Source organism: Bos taurus, chromosome 9 (genome assembly GCF_002263795.3).
Source record: "Bos taurus isolate L1 Dominette 01449 registration number 42190680 breed Hereford chromosome 9, ARS-UCD2.0, whole genome shotgun sequence".
In the NCBI taxonomy this organism is placed as follows: domain Eukaryota; kingdom Metazoa; phylum Chordata; class Mammalia; order Artiodactyla; family Bovidae; genus Bos; species Bos taurus.
Genome location: NC_037336.1, coordinates 89,330,007 through 89,350,189, shown reverse-complemented (window position 1 = coordinate 89,350,189; position 20,183 = coordinate 89,330,007). Strand labels below are relative to the sequence as shown.

At 38.8% G+C, this 20,183-nt stretch overlaps 1 protein-coding gene across 19 annotated transcripts in view; it reads left to right on the top strand.

The window, feature by feature from the left end:
* Positions 1 to 20,183, top strand: part of SYNE1 (spectrin repeat containing nuclear envelope protein 1) — a 503,306-nt gene that overhangs the window by 268,516 nt on the left and 214,607 nt on the right. For all 19 annotated transcript variants that reach the window (XM_024997066.2, XM_024997067.2, XM_059889951.1 and 16 more), the window contains 11 exons: positions 1,452 to 1,769; positions 2,688 to 2,843; positions 2,998 to 3,168; positions 3,851 to 4,177; positions 5,603 to 5,755; positions 6,058 to 6,225; positions 10,184 to 10,360; positions 12,329 to 12,475; positions 16,766 to 16,891; positions 18,255 to 18,431; positions 19,468 to 19,733. In XM_024997066.2, coding sequence (XP_024852834.1) covers positions 1,452 to 1,769; positions 2,688 to 2,843; positions 2,998 to 3,168; positions 3,851 to 4,177; positions 5,603 to 5,755; positions 6,058 to 6,225; positions 10,184 to 10,360; positions 12,329 to 12,475; positions 16,766 to 16,891; positions 18,255 to 18,431; positions 19,468 to 19,733 — 2,186 coding nt within the window. The remainder of the gene's footprint in view (positions 1 to 1,451; positions 1,770 to 2,687; positions 2,844 to 2,997; positions 3,169 to 3,850; positions 4,178 to 5,602; positions 5,756 to 6,057; positions 6,226 to 10,183; positions 10,361 to 12,328; positions 12,476 to 16,765; positions 16,892 to 18,254; positions 18,432 to 19,467; positions 19,734 to 20,183) is intronic.

Here is a 20,183-nt window from a genome sequence, read left to right as displayed (position 1 = left end):
GCCACAGATGGCAAGATTACATAGTTAAGTAGCTTCAGCAGAGATTGTGGCTCATAAAGCCTAAAATATTTACTATCCAGCCCTTTACATAAAAAGTTTGTCAACTCCTGAATTAAGGAAAGAGATTGTATAAAATTAGCTTTTATTTTTTATAATTTTGAATAAAATTTGTGGTTATTTTGATTAATATTTTACCACATAAATTGCCCTTCTTTTCCAATTACAACATTTTTGTAGTGATATCATAGCTGAGGAAAGTGCATCTATAATCTGAACTACAGAAGATCACTATTTCTGTAGATAAAAATGGTCAGATATCAGCAATTTCATTAGTATTAAAGATTTTTAAAAATAATATTGTGTTCTAAATAAATGTGAGAGTGCTTTTAACACTCTTGGTGGGATTTGACCTGGCCCCTTTCAACCTTAGATGATCAGATCAAGTAACACAAGGATATAGTGTTTTGCTAACACCTTTAAGGTTATGATTTTTCTATCAAAAATAGCTGATGCTCTTAAAAACTTGGTTCATACAGAATTTGTAGGGTGCATTTCTGGGACTATGCTTTGATGGAGGGAAATACGTTTGTACCTAGAAGTGCCTGAGGGGTGGGGGCTTCCCAGGGGCTGCTAGTGGTAAAGAACCCTCCTGCCAGTGCAGGACACATAAGAGACATGAATTCCATTCCTGGGTTGGGAAGATCCCCTGAGAGAGGGCATTACAACCCACTCTAGTATTCTTGCCTGGAGAATCCCAAGGACAGAAGAGCCTGGTGGGCTGCAGTCTATGGGGTGGCAAAGAGTCAGACACCACTGAAGTGACTTAGCATGCATGCACATAACTGATGGGCAGGTGTGATAATTCAACCTTGCAGGTTTATATGCCCTGTACCCTCCAGGGCCAACTTCTCTTAACCATCACATTCCCTAGAACAGCTTCAACAAAGAATCCCTCCGTAGCAGAAAGAAGGTCTATTGTTCTTTTCTCAGCTAAAAGTGGAGCTCTGATCCCATTCAGTATCAAATTCAATGTCAAGCAAGAAGACTTAAGCTCTTTAAACAGATTAGGGGCCACAAAACTCCTAGGTTATTAGACTAAACAATAATCCTTTCATCACAGTGCTTTTGCCTCCAAGCTAAAAAGCCAGATTTCAGAGGTTGTTTCCAACATGATTGAGAAAAATACTTCTTGATATGTGTGTATCTGTGTGTGTGTGTGTGTGTGTGTGTATGTGTGTGTGTGCAGTTTGACTGTTTTAACTGGAAACATTTCAGAATCTCTCTTTGACTTGGGAAACAGGGTTCAGTGTTAGGTACACATTTTTTGTCAGAATCAGCTTGTTCTTTCCTACGTGAAGTTCAAAAGGGCGCAGTTGGCTTGAGTGAGACATAGTCACCTGTGTGGGTGTAAAATGTGAACAAGGTGTGACAGCCATGCCTTTCCCCTGCAGGAGCTCCAGGTGCGCTGCGCGGAGGGGCAGGCCCTGCTGAATTCAGCACTGCACACCAGAGAGGAGGTGATACCGTCAGGCATCCCACAGACAGAGGACCGGGCTCTAGAGTCCCTCCGGCAGGACTGGCAGGCTTACCAGCAGAGGCTGTCGGAGACCCGAACTCAGTTCAATAACGTGGTCAACAAATTGAGACTGGTGGAACAAAAGTTTCAGCAGGTAGATGAGTGGCTGAAAACAATGGAGGAGAAAGTGAGTCTCAGAACGGCACGTCAGTCTAGCCGAGCCGCCAAGGAGATGCAGTTACATCAGATGAAGGTACTATTGGTGTGAATTCCTGATGTTTGTCAAAGTAGCAGTTGCCTTGCATAGTTTGTCTCTTCAACTATTTAATACATTTTGGTCCAAGGTTTAGATTCTGCAGAATCTCTTGCTACTTGCAAGAAATTTGATATAAATTACAATGGAGTATTCTTCTGTGAGAAATTATTTATTAGAATCTTAAGGTAGTCTATTTTATTGATAATAGAATATAGTTTAATGAAGTATCGTATATTTTTCCCACACTTTATTACCTTGCTTGGTAAAGATACATGAATGCTAGTGTTGCAATAATTTAAGTTTATGGTTCTGTTTTGAAATTGCTCTAATGTACTACATTTTTAATGCAAATTCAGTGCACATGATCAAAATTACGCTTAGGTCTTTGGAATTCATTTTCCTTATTCATCTGTTTTAAAATTTATCTAAGAACAACAAAAGATATAAAAAATATGTGTAATACAGACAGAAAAGCATTCAAACTCGTGTGCAGTTTTATAATGTTATTATAATTTTTATGAAGGTTATACATGATGTGTTTTCAAAATTATATAGAAATCATTCATAGAAATCATTTTCTAGTAAGAATAAATCATAGAAATCATTTTCTAGTAAGAAGATACATATATATATATATATATATATATATTTGTCTCAGGGCTTCCCAGGTGGCTCAGTGGTACTGAATCTGCCTGCCAATGCAGGAGACATGGGTTCAATCCCTGGGTCGGGAAGATCCTTGGAGAAGGAAACGGCAACCCACTCCAGTATTCTTGCCTGGAAAATTCCATGAGGAGCCTGGCTGGCTACAGTCCATGGGGTCGTGACTTAGGGACTTAGGGGCTAAACAAAATATTTGTCTTACTTAAGAATCCCTCAGATTGAACTTTCCATTCCTATACGGTGTCATTTCAGAAGTGGCATGAAGAAATCACCGCATACAGAGATGAAGTTGAGGAAGTGGGAGCCAGAGCACAGGAGATCCTGGACGAGAGCCACGTGAGCAGCCGAATGGGCTGCCAGGCCACACAGCTGACGTCCAAATACCAAGCGCTGCTCCTCCAAGTGCTGGTGAGTGGGCCACCCTGGTTCATTGTAGGCCAGCAGACTTCACAACCCAGACATTCTTCCTTTCACTAACTTCCAGTGAAGACACATGTTCATCAAGAAAGGCACAGGTACAGGTCTTTAATTCACTTATTCCATGTTGTCTCTTCTTTCAAAGGAACAAATAAAATTCCTGGAAGAGGAGATCCAGAGTTTGGAGGAATCAGAGTTATCCTTAAGTTCCTATTCTGATTGGTACAGCTCTACTCATAAAAACTTCAAGAATGTGGCTGCCAAAATTGATAAAGTAGATAAAGCGATGATGGGGAAAAAGATGAAGATGCTGGAGGTAGGCATGCAAATATCAAAGTTGTCTGCCAACTGTTCATTCTTCTTTCACTGAGAGGTTCCCATTTCCCATTTAGAACTGGGAGCATGTATATTCATCCCTGCCCAGTATGGTTGGTGATCCCTGGTTCCTCATTTCATTCTAAATTCCAAGTTAAGATCATTTTAAGCCAAGATTGCCTTCCATTTACTTATGATGTGATGTTATCCCAATGACTTACACACGACTGTGCACGAAATTCTTAACTAAATTCCAGTTTGACACTAAATATTGAAAAAAAAAATCTCTTAACTCATGACACTGTGCCTTAGTCGTGTTTTAACTCAGAACTCTAGGAGCTCTGTTAAGGATGAGAAAAGCATCAAGTTCTTCCATAAGTCTCTGATTTGGAAATGATGTGTTAATCGAGATTTTAAAAGACCTATGTTGAAGTAAAGAGGCTTCTCTTTGCTGGTGGGCCAAATCTGATTATAAACTTCAAATCTGATTATAATCTTCCATCCTGATTGCTGGTGGGCCAAATCTGATTATAAACTTCAAAAACATATGGTAAGGGGAAATTGGTGAACTCAGGAATGGGACTTGCAAGGCTTTTCTTTAAAGGGAAAGCATAATGCCAACCAATTTGAATTTGTTTGTTTGTTTGTCTGTTTGTATTACATTTATTTCCATTCTTTCTCAGGGTTTGCTGAAAGACATGGAGAAAGGCCAGAGCTTGCTCAAATCAGCCCGAGAGAAAGGCGAGAGGGCTCTTAAATACTTGGAAGATGCTGAGGCAGAGACGTTAAGAAAAGAGATCCACGACCACGTGGAGCGGTTGAAGGAACTGACCAGCACTGTGCGGAAGGAGCACATGACCCTGGAGAAAGGCCTTCATTTGACGAAGGAATTTTCGGATAAATACAAAGCACTAACTCAGTGGATAGCAGAATACCGAGATATTCTACATGGTCCTGAAGAACCCAAAATGGAGTTATATGAGAAAAAAGCTCAGTTATCTAAATACAAGGTAGTGTGTTGTTACTGACAGATGCGTGAGGAGGTCACATAGGACTGAACTGGAGGCACGTGATTTCTGGTGTGTGTCAACCTTAGTGGGTACTGGGAGAGGTCCTTAGCATGCCTGTTCTACTGGTGAGGGGCGTGCAGATTTATAAGGAAGCTGCCTGCCAATGCAGGAGACATAAGCAGCACACATTCAGTCCCTGGGTCGGGAAGATCCCCTGGAGAAGGGCATGACAGCCCACTCTAGTAGTCTTGCCTGGAGAATCCCATAGACAGAGGAGCCTGACAGGCTACAGTCCATAGGGTCGCAAAGAGTTGGACACGACTGAAGCGACTAAGCACATACACTACACCAGACTTATTTGTCCATTCAGGTACTATGTTTGTCTGGTATTCAAAGGTTGTATCAGTGGATGGAGACCTATTCGGACAGTGTGATCCAGGTACATGGATCCTTCAGATAAACTTTCTGGCATCAGGATCTCACACCTGTAGATTTTCTCTGTTTTATCTAGAGTCTCTCCTTCATCTTTTGGTACCAAAAGCCTATAAGCACATCTATGGTAAATTCCAAATGAGACTTCATACTCCTAAGAAAATAAATTCTAATTAACCAACTGTAGGTAAAACATTTTAGAAATTAATTTTTGAAAAAATAAATGGTGATATAGATATTGCTATACATGCTGTAGATATAAACATTTCACCTGCTCAAATTTGTGAAACAATTATTAAAGCTTATACATGGGATAGTCTGCTTTTAAAATTTGACCCAAATTGTTTAGCAATGGTCTTTAAGAATTACAGTGTGATGCCTTACCTCAAAGCTTTTCCTGGTGGAAGCTTTTTCCTCCTCCAGCCAATATGTCTATTTCTGCCCTTGGTTTTTCTGCCAAGCCTGACAGTGTGTCTTTGAAAGTGTAATGTAAGAAGCACAACTGCTTCTCCTTTTTTTCTTCTCCCTGAGTTCTTGATATATTTAAATAGCACTTTAAGGCTGTCACAGCAACGTTGCAACTGGAATTTGTCTCCCAAACCTCACATCCAACTCAAGCTACAATTGAGTTTACGATTCAAAATCAAAAGATAACACTTCTCTCCCTTCATATAACATTAAGATTTATTTCTCTGCTGAAAGGAATGAGGTGGAAGCCAGCAATATGCATTATGCTAAATTCACCCAAATACAATTCTTTTCTATACTTTTCTCTGCATGTGTGAGGACTATTCGATGTGTTGCTTTTACTCTGAAAAAAACTGTATTAGCCATAAAAGTCATTTTCTCTTTATTATTTTACATTTATTGATTTATAAAATATATAGTAGATCTTTGTTTGAGATAATCATCTTATATATGGCAATGCATGTGTCTATATTCTCCTTGATCACATGAATGAGCTGGCTCTTGTTTTTTCCTTTGTAATTCAAGTCACTTCAACAAACAGTGCTGTCCCACGAACCATCAGTAAAATCGGTGAGAGAGAAAGGTGAAGCCCTCTTGGAGCTGGTGCAAGATGTTACTTTAAAGGACAAAATCGATCAGCTTCAAAGCGATTACCAGGATCTCTGCAGTGCAGCAAAGGTATGGAAAGATCAGAAGCAGAATAAAATTGTGGTGTTTGCCACAAAGGGAGTCCTGACTGCATTTTATCTGTCAGAAAATGTAGCACTGGTATGGATCAGTATTTTTCCTTTTCATTCAGGTGGGCATTTTTAAATGGCATAGCAACTCTGTGTGTGTGTGTGTGTGTTTTCTGTCCCTAGTAATTTTCTGATGTGTTAAGTCTACCTACTCTATGAGTTGCCCTGGGATTTTTAAAATGTTAAAGTTTTGAGTAGATTTTTGGCTGGAAAGTCACTTCTAACAGGCACCTGGCTTCACAGGAGCACGTCTGCAGTCTTGAGGCAAAAGTCAGAGACCACGAAGATTACAACAGTGAGCTCCAGGAAGTGGAAAAGTGGCTGCTGCAAATGTCAGGAAGGCTGGTGGCGCCCGACCTCATGGAGACAAGCAGCCTTGAGACAATTACCCAGCAACTGGCCCGCCACAAGGTAGGCTTGATCTCTAAGGAGCTGAAGAACACAGGGTGGCTTTGACAGGCGTGCTGTGTGTATGTTGGGGGGCGGGGGTGCCGGGGTCCAGCCCCGGTGGATCCAGGGGTTTCGAAGGGGAGACGGCGTCGGTGAGGATCAGGAAACAATTGCTTAATTAAACGTTAATTAAGGATATACAGAGTGGTTAAATAAGGATAGCTCAGTGAGGAAATTCAGTGGAGAAAAGAGGCTGAATAATTCAGCCAGAAGGTGAGAGAAAGAACGACATGGGGAGACCAAGTTTTGGTGAACAAAGCCTGCACTTTATTTTTCAAAGTAGTTTTTATACCTTAAATTATGCATAGAGGATAATGGGGGAAGGGGTAGAGTCATGCAGTAAGCCAGGCTTTCTTCCTGCAAACTTATCATATGCAAAAGTTTAGGTGATTTGCATCATCTTCTGGCCCAGAGGCCTGTTAACATTTTAAGACTCTTTCTTCAGAAAACTTATTTTTCTCTAAAGGTGATTAGTCAAGCGCCACCCTCCAAAAGCATTAGATAAAGTTGCATTCCTACAGAGCAAAGGTGTGATGGGCTATAACAAGACAAAGAATTAACTCAAGAGTCCAAGGTTACAAACACTGCCAGGGACACAGCAGGTAAGGGATGTGGAGACTTAGCAGCAAACATTGGCCCAACAAGTGAAAAACCCTTCACCAATACAATTTCTAATCAATCTTTTAACTGCTCAAAGGAATCTGTATTTAGACAGTTTAGAACATCTCATGCCTCTCACAGTTGGGAGGCTCTGAGCAATCACATGTGGCCGGAAAAACCTATTCAGGCAGGCTAGAGGACTTCCAAAGGAGTTTATAGGGTGAAACACTATCACACCCAGGAACTTTAGTAACTGGAGCTGTAAGTTAACTCTTTTTTTTCAGAGAGAGGTAGTGGGGGACAGCCCCCCTGTAAAGTCAGAGGTGTAGGTGAGAGCACAAAGCAGAAAGTAAGCAGACTCTGGTTTTGGGGGTAGATGCTCAAGAATTTCCAGGGGGACTCCTGAGGCTTGATCCCGCCTTTGCATATGCCAAGCCTCCTTCCTCATGACCTTTGCCATGGGCGGAGCTCCTGCTCCCTGCACGGGGGTAATCTCTGGATCATAATGACTGTACTTAAAGACTCAGGTCTGAGTCCCAAGAATGCCTGATAGTTGAGAACAGCTCAATTTAATATTTAAGTGACTGGACAACAGCTGAATCCTGGCATTCAACTTCTGAACACATTGTAGCATATTTCCCAGCTAATAGTTGTTTTTTTTTAATTTCAGAATATAATCTATATGGAGTAATTTATCAGATAAATTATCTTTATTCTAGAAAAGTACAGCCAAAGATAGGATACAGAAATAGTAGTCAAAGAGTCTAAATTCTAGCCAAAGTCTCTTCTTGCTAGTTAGGGGCACGTAGCCTGTCTGAGCCTCCTTTTTTTCTTCTGTAAAGGATGATAATGACATCAGTCCCGTTACATAGCCACTGTGGTCATCAGAGAAGATAACATATCTGAAAGTCTTTTGTAGACCACAAAGTACAGTACCTATATGGGATGTTCATATCTTTATTAATATGTATTTTTAGTAATCATATGTGCCAAATGACAGATATCATATGCTCACAACTTTATGAAGCTATTTTAGTAAGCTTAATGGGAAACTGAATTTTGGTTGTAATCTGGTCAACATCTACTATTGTGTCTTAGGAAAACCAGTTAACCATTCCAGGTTTCAAGATCGGTAGGAGAAAATTTTATTTAGCAAATGCGAACAGAAAAGTAATGACATGATATAGTGTATTTGGTACTGAGTAAATAGCCCCAGTGACCATATGATGTAGTGGTTCCATTCCAGCTTGAAGATGAATTGGTTCTTTTCAATATGGCATGTATAATAACTGTTAACCCAGCACCACTGAGGAAAAAAGTGGTGAACCCTGCACTGCTAGAGGACCATGGTTTCCCTTAGATATCGATGTGTCAGCCTAGGAAACTTTGTGTTGTAATGTGTCCCTAGTCACTAGCATTGTATTGCAGTAAGGAAGTTGGAACCTGACTTGAAAAAGTTGGGTCCTCCTCTCTAAGTCCCCTTCTCTGAGAAAGCTCACTAGAGAACACAGGCGGGCATAGCGTGTGAACCGGAGTCAGGCAGAGACGGGTCCAAAGCCAAGGCTCTGCCATTTACTACTTGTGTGACCTTGAACAAGTTTTATGATCTCTCTGTGCTTCAGCCTCCTCATCTGTAAAACAATAATAATGATAAATATTTATCAGGGCTTATATACAGTCCCTGGGCTATCAGATCTGATCAGATCAGATCCGTCGCTCAGTCGTGTCCAACTCTTTGTGACCCTATGAATCGCAGCGCGCCAGGCCTCCCTGTCCATCACCAACTCCCGGAGTTCACTGAGACTCACGTCCATCGAGTCAGTGATGCCATCCAGCCATCTCATCCTCTGTCGTCCCCTTCTCCTCCTGCCCCCAATCCCTCCCAGCATCAGAGTCTTTTCCAATGAGTCAACTCTTCACATGAGGTGGCCAAAGTACTGGAGCTTCAGCCTCAGCATCAGTCCTTCTAATGAACACCCAGGACTGACCTCCTTTAGGATGGACTGGTTGGATCTTCTTGCAGTCCAAGGGACTCTCAAGAGTCTTCTCCAACACCACAGTTCAAAAGCATCAATTCTTCGGCACTCAGCCTTCTTCACAGTCCAACTCTTACATCCATACATGACCACAGGAAAAACCATAGCCTTGACTAGATGGACCTTTGTTGGCAAAGTAATGTCTCTGCTTTTGAATATGCTATCTAGGTTGTTCATAAGTTTCCTTCCAAGGAGTAAGCGTCTTTTAATTTCATGGCTGCAGTCACCATCTGTAGTGATTTTGGAGCCTAGAAAAATAAAGTCTGACACTGTTTCCACTGTTTCCCCATCTATTTCCCATGAAGTGGTGGGACCAGATGCCATGATCTTCGTTTTCTGAATGTTGAGCTTTAAGCCAACTTTTTCACTCTCCACTCTCACTTTCATCAAGAGGCTTTTTAGTTCCTCTTCACTTTCTGCCATAAGGATGGTGTCATCTGCATATCTGAGGTTATTGATATTTCTCCCGGCAATCTTGACTCCAGCTTGTGCTTCTTCCAGTCCAGCGTTTCTCATGATGTACTCTGCAGAAAAGTCTGTTAAGTGGTAAATGTTTTTACTTTTATCAATATAAATATTAGATGTAAATTAGATCTTACACAGTTTAGACATTAAGCTATTATGTAAATCAGATATCATATTATTAGATAAATTAGACATTAGTTAATTAAATTAAAATATAATTAGGCTATTTTAGACATAAATTAGGGCTTCCCTGGTGGTTCAGACAGTAGAGAATCTTCCTACAATGCTGAAGAACTGGTTTTGATCCCTGGGTTGGGAAAAGCCCCTGGAGGAGGGCATGGCAACCCACTCCAGTATCTTGCCTAGAGAATCCCCATGGACAGAGGAGCTAGCGGGCTGCAAAGCGTCAGACATGACTGAGCGACTAAGCACAACACACAGGTATAATTTATACCAGAATTATAATTTTTAGAGTTAAAAAATGTATGCACATCTTTTTCACTGGTAATATTTCCGTGGAGCAGATCTCTAACTGAGGTCAGTCTTGTGAATTCACTCTTAAAGGTTACTTCATCATTCTGTGTAACTTAGTCCATTATTGGAGGAAACCTGAAAGTATACATTTTTTATTTAATTTGTTGATATGAAGACACCAAGACATTTATTTCATTGCATTGATACCAGGACAAATTGCAAAACTCTTTTAAAAACATATTAAACAGTGAGATAATTGATCTTAAACTTTCTGTTTGGTGAATAGAATATTTAAAGACTAAAAATGGAATAATGAGAACTGCGTATTTGTTTCATTTTTGAAGGCAATGATGGAAGAAATTGCTGGTTTTGAAGACCGTTTGAATGACCTTAAAACTAAAGGTGACAATTTGATCAGCCAATGTGCAGATCACCTTCAAGCGAAACTTAAACAAAATGTACACGCTCACCTGCAGGGCACGAAGGACAGTTACTCAGCCATCTGCAGTACAGCCCAGAGGGTAAGTGCTGCTGGAACATTCTAGAATGATGAAGAATTAAGGAGAAAGGCTGTGCAGGCTGAAGGTTTTTTAAAATAGTTTTTATGCTTCACCCTTTGGATGGATTTCCCAGTCTATGTGTACACAGAAATAAAATATTATATATTTGATTAATGTGATGAAGTAGTGAATTTCAGACATTTGGTTTTATGCAATCCCTTTATTCCATGAATTGATTATGAAAAAAAATTAATGTTTTTTGTTTTTATTTGCACACCATCAATACTTCTAATTTGCCATTTATTCTATAACACCAAAATAAGTTTGTTCTGTAAGTCTCACAATAATTATTTTCTTTTTAACCCTTTGTAACTGAGGTGCTACTCTAAGTCAGTATTTCTGTGTATTCATATAGAAATTGAGAAAAGAAGCAAGTACCAATTTTGAAGTATACTTCAGTGGGTATTCTTCCAATAAAATGGAATTATTAATGTTATAGATATAAGTCTAAGATACATAAGAATTGCCTTTTTTAACAGCAACTAAGTAAAATTAGTGGGTTACTTTTTATTATTCTAGAATTTATAAGTGACACTGAGAAAAGTCCACGTATTTTTGTTGCTGGGCTATTGAGTAAGAACTAGAAAAATGTAAGTGACACAGGGAAAATTATTTGTGTTCACTGTGCTAATTAAAAAATGTGGGATATTAGTTGATCCCTAGACTTGGAAAATTCACTTTCAAACTGTTTATTTTAAAAAAAAAGAGGGATAAAGGAATCTAACAATAACTACAGAAGATGACGAAGGGGGAAAGGGGAATGAGACAAGGAAAATGACAGCATGAAACTTCCTGGCGAGCTCATTCATTCACTCACTCAACAGAGATTTATTGAACACCGTCTTTGTAGCAGGCTTTTTTTGTGCATTAGGGATATAGCTCAATTTTTTTTTAAAGGTGGTGAATGTTTGAAAGACAAACATATTTCAGAAATAAAAGTTTAAAAAGCAGATGAAATTCTAAGAACAGAGTCAGAACCTTAAATTTAAGTTTGAAAAATGTTAAAACAAAATACCTTTTTCTTTTTAGTTCTGCTTAAAATAAAAATAAGGGATATTCCCAATAGCAGATAAAATGATTAATTTAATACATGAACAAGAAAAGCAGAATTCAGTTACTGCTTCTGTTGTCTCAATAACCAAAGAAAAGTCAGTCAACCTCATATTCTTTTCTTTCCTTTTTTTTTTTTTTTTTGATGAGTAACTTGCTGAAAAAACCATCATAGGTATATTTATGTTGGTTTCAAGGAAACATGTAAGTTTCTCAACATGTCTTTATGGATAAAATGAAAATTGTTTGGCTGGTTTAGGAACTATTAATTGAAATGACATATTAGAAAATGTTGGATTTTTCTGGATATATAATTTTGGATTATTCTGGGTTATTGTTGTCCTGGAATATTGCTTCTGAATGAAATGAGGGCATCAAACTCTTCCCTCCCCTGTGTTATAGTTTAGTTCCAATTTACCCTACCCCTAAAGAGGAAGCATTTCAGCTGAGAGATATTGATTATCTTTTCATAAACTGGCAGTTTATTGTTACTTTTAGTTCCTCATTTAAACAAAAAGGGCAATTTTATACAATCGGGAGAAGCTGAAAAAGCTTTTGGTTTAAGGTTTGACCAATTTACTTCAAAGATTCTATACATTTGAACACATTTCTACTGTTATATTAACCCTTCCCACCTTTCCTTTCCATAATCAGGATATTAGTGTTGTAATGCATGGGTTGAGAAGTTAGAAACTGGGGCATGGCCCACGTGCTTTGCAACGTTTTGGAACATATGCAAACTCTATCGATGTGTGTCCGATGTCAGGGAGCATGGCGAAGGGGGATCCATTTATGGTGGATTTGTTTCATTTGCTTCTACTGATATTTACAGTAATATAAAACAGCTCTCACAACTGCAGCTTGATCATTCTGTCTCAGGTGTACCAGAGTCTGGAACACGAACTTCAGAAGCACGTTAGTCGACAAGACACCCTTCAGCAGTGCCAGGCCTGGCTTTCTGCGGTTCAGCCAGATTTAAAGCCAGGCGCGAATCCTCCTCTTAGCAGGGCAGAAGCTGTCAAGCAGGTAGTTTGTGATTCCTGAAAGTTTATATTACACTGTGATTCATTCATTTGATGGAAACATGTTAAGTACTTGTTGTGTGCAAATTGTGCTAAATATCAAAATATAAATAAGATCTGAACTTGATCCTAGTCAAGTTCACATTCTAGCCAGGAAGATGAACACACAACAAAGGATCAGTCTGGTAGAATAAATAGAGCATGGGCACTGTGCCCAAAAGGTACCTACTCAGTAGGGTCACTATGGATAAACCATTGAATTTCTCTGTGCCTTAATGTCCTAAGTGATTATAGGACTGAAGGTTATGAAGAAATTCAAATGCCATGCCATAATGTACCCGATTTGCTAAGAGAAAAGCAAAATTAGCCTCTTCACCTTTTTTGGCACAGAACAAGTTGCTTGTTAAATAATTATCGAATGAATGCTGAATGAAATATTGTCATGTAAAGGATTCTGTGGCATATTAATTTGACATCTACATGCTTAAAATGTTGCTGCTGAGATTTCATCAGAATATTTGAGATATGTTTTTAAAACTTTTGAACTAAGCAACTTTTCTATGTGGTTCGAAGAAAATATTTCAAAGGTATTTAATTATAAAGGTTATTGCTGCCAGATATGAAATAATAGTAAAAATTCAATTTTTTACCTCAAACTGAGATTAAAATAATATGCTTGTTCATTTAGTCCACAAAGAGAATGTGTTCAGTTTATATCCCTCCAAAATATGCCTTTTGGCTTAAATAATTTACATTATTTAAGTCATGAAATGATTCACAGAAATGCACCTATTATACCTTGTAAAGAATAGAATCTGGACAAATCTGGACAGAATCTGGACAAACAAATCTAGACTTTCTTTGAATCAAGAAATGAATTAAAAATTGTCTGCATTCTGCCTTTTCATTAGATTGTGAGTTTCTTAGGCCATTTATTATCTTATGGCTGTTTGTTTCCAGTCTAGTTTATTCAGAACAATCCAGACCAAAGCTTGATTTTTCTCCTTTGTTCCCAAAAAAAGAATTGAAAGAGAGGGGGTAAAATAGTATTAATCCAATGAACCTTTCCTAGAACAGGAAGTTTCTACATCTCCCTGCATTAGCCATGATTGCAGGAAGACACTGATCCTTCTAGGGGCCCAGATTCAATGACTGTACAGTTTGGTTTTTGCTTCCTGCCCTTTCTGCACTATTTCTCAAAATAGGCTGCCCTCTTCAGAAAACAGCCAGAGAGAATGAGAGGTATTGGAAACACCAAATCAGCTGCTTCGATGGTCTGCAGTTGACTTTGGTCGTGATCCCAGACACACTGTGTACCCGCCAGGGCCTCCCACATGGTAAACACTCAATACATATGTAATGATAACGTAGCCCCCACCACCACTAGTCAATGACACTGATTGGATTCCATAAGAATGTCATCTGTTTTTATGAGGCATGACATGTGAATTTGGGAGAATAAGAAAAAGTCCTATCAGATTTGGCTTCCCAGGTAGCTCAAATGGTAAAGAATCTTCCTGCAGTGTGAGAGACCTGGGTTCAATCCCTGGGTTAGGAAGATCCCCTGAAGAAGGAAATGGCAACCCACTCCAGTATTCTTACCTGGAGAAATCCATGGACAGGGGAACCTGCCAGGCTAGGTTCTTTTCGTCCATGGGGTCGCAAAGAGTCAGACATGACTGAGCTACTAACACTTTCACTATCAGATTTGCCCTTGAAGTTGATTTTAGCAAAAATCTTCTGAAACTGTTTTGTCATTGATAATCAACAAGTTGCTTCCAATGCTTTTATAATCAGGCAAACTCCGTAAATTTTAAAATAAATTACTATTCTTTTTAAAGTAAATACATTTATAAAATAAAAATCCTGATATCTTGTTCTCTTCTTATATCCAAAAGCTGTTTGGGACAGATAATGTTCTCTGAGTCACAGGTACATGGTGGGGCGCTTTAGGTTAGCAGCTAATGATGCTAATGGGAAGTGAAATACCAGTCAATTTGTATAACAAATAAAACTTTAGGTGTTGCTTTTAACTTAATGGGAAATTGATCTATGCTTATTACATCTACATGAGAATGAGGTACCTGGGCAATCCACACAGCTCAGAGAAAAAGACACTAAGGTAAAGGTCAAAAAATTAGGCTGTCTTATTAACTATGATTTTGGAAAATCACCTAATGTTTCTGCAGGTCTACTTTATCCTATACAAATTGCAGTCTATACCTCCTTCCCCATTTATCACAAAGATGTAGTAAGAACCACTTATCACCACTTCTGCTATCCACCACCTTCCATCAGGCCATCATCAATTTTCATCTGACTCCTAAAGTAGCCTAAAAACTGGTTACCTACTTCCACTGCTCTTGTCACCCTTTACTCCATAGTAAGCATGATTTTTTTAAACCTGTCTTGGAACATTTCTCCAAATACCTTCCGGTCACATGTGTGCATGTTCAGTTGCTTCGATTGTGTCCAACTCTTTGAGACCCTGTGGACTGTAACCCACCAGGCTCCTCTGTCCATGGGATTCTCCAGGCAAGAATACTGGAGTAGGTTGTCTTGCCCTTCTCCAGGGGATCTTTCTGACCCAGGAAAGGGTACAAATATAAAACTATTTGAACTTACAACTCCTGCATTGGCAAGCAGATTCTTTACCCACTGAGCCACCTGGGAAGCCCACCTTTCAATCACACTTAGAATAAATTCCAAATTTCTTACTACAGTCAGTGAATACTTTGGTTGAATAATTTGTTTTCCAAAAATGAATATTTGCTAATAAGGAGGCCACTTTTCATAATTGCAGTTGAGATTAGACTGGTGGTTCTCAACCAAAAAGGAGAGGTGATTTTGTTGCCCAGGGGAAATTTAAAACAGTCTCTGAAGACAGTTTTGGTTGTCATAACTATGACTGGTGGGGATGTTCCTGGTATCAGCCAGGGATGCTGTTGAACATCTTGCCATGCACAGGACAGTCCCACAGCAAAGAATGATTTGTCTTCAGATGTCAATAGTGCCACAGTTGAGAAGGCATAAAAATATAAACTCTGCAAATTGGGATGTATGGTCAGTGTCCCCGTGAGGTCCTCCATGCTTTGGCCCTTGCCTATCTTTTAAACTCTGCTCCTACCTAGGTCCCTCTGCTTTAGCCTGGAGCTTTGCACTTGCTATTACCCATCACCCCCGACTGCCTGGAACGCTCTTACCCCATGGCATGACTTGCTCCCTCTACAACTCAAGGCTCTTTTTCAGAGAGGTCTTGGGGGTACATTCATCCCAAAGTAACAGTGCTTCTTCATTATATTAATACTTCCCTATCCTTACCTTGGCCACTTGATGTGGAAAGCTGACTCATTTGAAAAGACCCTGATGCTGGGAAAGATTGAGGGCAGGAGAAGGGGACGACAGAGGATGAGATGGTTGGATGGCATCACTGACACAATAGACATGGGTTTGGGTGGACTCCGGGAGTTGGTGATGGACAGGGAGGCCTGGTGTGCTGTGGTTCATGGGGTCACAGAGTCGGACATGACTGAGCGACTGAACTGAACTGAACTGGACTGAACCCTTACCTTACTCCATGGTGTTTATTTTATCACTACCAAACATTGCACTGCATATTTGTTTCTGTGTTTATGTATTATCTGTCTTTCTCGTGTAAGCTCCACTGGAGCAGCAGTTTTGTTTTGGAGACTGCTGTATGCTTAGCATCTGAAACAGAACCTGCAGGGCCTCTAAACATCTTCAAAGAAACACATTTCTCTGTGCTTCTGTGTGTAATTCAAGGATTCCCCTGGAGATGCCTTTCTTGGGCTTATGAAAAGGGAAAACACTGTGAATTTTCTGCAGAGAAAAAGAGCCCAGCCGTGTGCATTTTCACCAAACTCCAGTGAAACCTACAAATGCACAATAACCTTTTATGTCTACAGAATATGCAAAAACATGTTAAGAAAGAGACCAGAGTAGTCTATTGATTCTCTGAAATTGAAAACAAGCTAGAATGTAAACAGAGAATCTGAAACAATTGTGGATGTTTCTTGGGTGTTCCCCTTTCCCAGAACTTACAGACTAATTAGAATAAGAAATGGCTGGTGGACAAATGGCTCCCTGCCAGTGTGCTTTGAAAGCTTTCTTTTGAGTACTTAAATATATGCCATTTATAACAATGGTGAAAACACTGAGTATACCAAGATTATTTTTGAAATGTCAACAAAATACCGCAAATGTACAAATATTTGCTATCTAAATATAGCATGCCTCTCTTGCACTCTGATAATTTTTTTTTTTTTTTTTTGAGGTCAAACACTTCAGAGCTTTGCAGGAACAAGCAAGGACCTATCTAGATCTCCTTTGCTCCATGTGTGACCTGTCAAACTCTTCAGTGAAAACCACAGCAAAAGACATTCAACAAACAGAACAAATGGTAAAAAGTTAAAAAAAAAAAAAAGTGACATGGGCTATGTCTGTTTGATCATATTCTCTTGCTTGCACGTTGCTGCTGCTAAATTAGATGTGAAAAAAAATTCTCCTTGGATTATTCTTGCTATAATGCTCCTTCAGGCATTATAATAAGTATGTATTGAATTTCAACTGAGTCACAGAAAAATAGGCACACTGTGATACTGACGCCTCTGAATTAGAACTGAAATATTTAGTCCCACTGAACTGCTGAACATTTGTGCCTCTTTCCTCTTCTCTTTTCTCTTCAATTTGCATTCTTCTTTTTTCTGGTCATTTTGTTGTTGTTGTTCTTTTCCATCATTTTTCTTTAGGTCATACTTAGTGTGACCTAAAGAATGTATGAAAGGGACTTCATACATATGTATGAAGGGTCATACTTAGTATGAAAGGGACTCCTGACCCTTGCATTCTCTTAGGATAGCAAACATCTGTCAAGACCCTTCTAAGTCAGCGACAGTGGCTGAGGGTGGTGTTGATAAGGACCCTGAAGCTGTATTTGGGCTTTTTGGACAGGGTTGTGATGAACCAGCAGTACCTGTGCACAGCAGATAGATGGCTCCATAGAGGTCATGTGCCTTCTGCTGCTGCCTTAAATTCTGCAACTCAATGTGTTTGGATTAAAAAAAAAAAAAAAAAAGACCCGGTTTTGGTATTTAATTGATTAAATATTCCAGAAGAGTAAAATATTCTAAAGGAAAAAAGAAATTAAGGTAAATAACTATAATATAAATAATTAAAATAGCATTTTTTTTTACTTTTATATTTTACTATATTACTAGAGCAAGTATGTTTTTATATCTTTAAGAAAGATGATATAGCTTTTATATTTTTTACAGACATGGTTTATTGAAAAAAGTTGCATGATTTCAAAAACCAGTGAAGCAGATCTAAACATATATCCAAAACATTAATAACCCAGTGTTCTATAAGAGGTATCAGCTAATGTGCAATAGAGAACAATATAAGTCTTTTCTAGTTAACCCCAAGACCACATTGATGAGTCTGTCAAACAGATGTGTCTACTGCAATGCCCAATGTGAGAAACCATCAGGGCAGCTTCTGACCTAAATAATTGATAGAACTTCTAAAGCCTCACAGTATTGATTGAAATCATATGGCATAAGTCTTCGACGCTGAAAGTCTTTAGAAAACAGAAACATAAAATCTGTTTTTCTTGGAGCAAATAATTTGGGGGGGATTTATCACTGTGTGTGTGTGTTTGTGTGTGTACCCAAGTATTGGTCTGCGTACATGGACAGGCTGATTCACTGAACATAAATGTTTCTGCCTGTTGCCGCTGACTTTTGCCTCTGTGTTTTCTCCAGATTGAACAAAGGCTTGCCCAGGCACAGAACCTAACTCAGGGCTGGGAGGAGATCAAGCACATGAAGGCTGAGCTCTGGATTTACCTCCAGGATGCCGATCAGCAGCTGCAGAATATGAAGAGGAGGCACTCAGAACTGGAGCTAAACATCGCACAGAACATGGTGTCTCAAGTAAAGGTAGGAATTCACGTGTCTCCAGGGGAAACAGAGGCAACAGCATGGGTGTGTGTCAGCCAATCCTTACACATAGTTAAAAAATAAGACAGAATCAGAACCACTTTCATTTGGTACCAGACGAGTACAGATCAGAAAGTCAACATTCAGATATTTTTTTGGAGCTCCCATTGGCTACTTGCTTTGAAGGACATTCACTCTGTAGCTTGTTTATGAACAAAGCAACTATAGTTCAGCTGGCAGAACCAGAAGGCTGTATCATTAAACAAACACAGAGCCTTACTATTTATTAGCTTCTCATCACAAAAATTGCTAAAGCTGTAGGACTGTAAATGTATCAATTTATTAAATGTATATTTAGGCACTTCAGTGGTTAGGATTTGGTGCTTTCACTGCTGGGTCCTGGGTTTAGTCCCTGGTCAGGAAACTAAGATCTTACAAGCCACATTGCACAGCCAATAAATAAATGAATATAATATGTAATATATATGTATTAACATAGCGAACTTAAATGTAATAAAATATTTATATATTTAAAATGCAATAGAAAATTATTAAATTAACCTGAATGGAAATCGTACCAGACTTTTAACAAACTTTAAGATTTATATTTTCCCTGTGATAATCAGTAATTTATATTTTCTGCTGGAATGTTGTCTCCAGCAGAAGATATATCTCCTGGAGATAAATTAGATTTTTTTTGAAAACCATGGAACCTTAAAATTGTTTAGAAAACTAAGGATACACTTTAAGATAAAATGTTAACTTTTTCTCTTAGTGACTACAATATTGTTCCACATTTATCAGTTTTTCTTTTTACTTTCTGAAGTAACGCAAGAAGATACCACAGTTTCCCTTTGACTCTTATATACTTGGAAATATGTGTTTATGAGAAAGCGTGATGGCTTTCTCTTTGTCCCTCAGTATACATTCTTCAGTTACTTAAAGTGTTCAGAGGTATTGTATCTGTGCTTCAATCTGTATTTATTTGGGGAGTGGGTTATAATGTATTGTTTATTTTATTGTTGTTATCCTTTAGGATTTTGTTAAGAAGCTACAGTGCAAACAGGCATCGGTGAACACTATTACAGAGAAAGTGGATGAGTTGACCAAGAAGCAAGAGTCCCCTGAACACAAGGAAATAAGTCATTTAAATGACCAGTGGCTGGATCTGTGCCTTCAGTCCAACAATCTGTGCTTGCAAAGAGAAGAAGATCTCCAGAGAACACGAGATTACCATGACCGTATGAATGTTGTCGAAGGGTTCTTAGAAAAATTTACTACAGAATGGGATAACTTAGCCAGGTAACAGCGGTTCTCTAGTGGGTCACCAAAATGCTAAGCCAGAAATTCCTTAATTTCTATAAAAGTCAAAAGTATCTTTCTTACATTTTAAACATCCATTTTCTATCATGGATACATAAATCAAATTTAAATACTGATAAAACATTATTAAGAGTCTAGTGTGATCGTATGCACACAGAATCACGATTTTCCTCACCCAATATTACTTTAAGCAGTGGATAAAAGGAAAATGTTTGAAAACAGCACCAATTCTACCTGTGACCTCAAGGAATATTTCAGGGCTATTACACTTTGACTTTAAAGTACATCCCAAGAATATTTCTAGTTTTAATTACCTGATATGGGACTCTGTAAATTGAGGACACGAATCCTTCTTGAAAGAAGTTCCATAGGTTTCTTGCCAGTTCTGTGAAGTAACACATTCTGTGTAATTCAGTCTAGTTTTTTCTT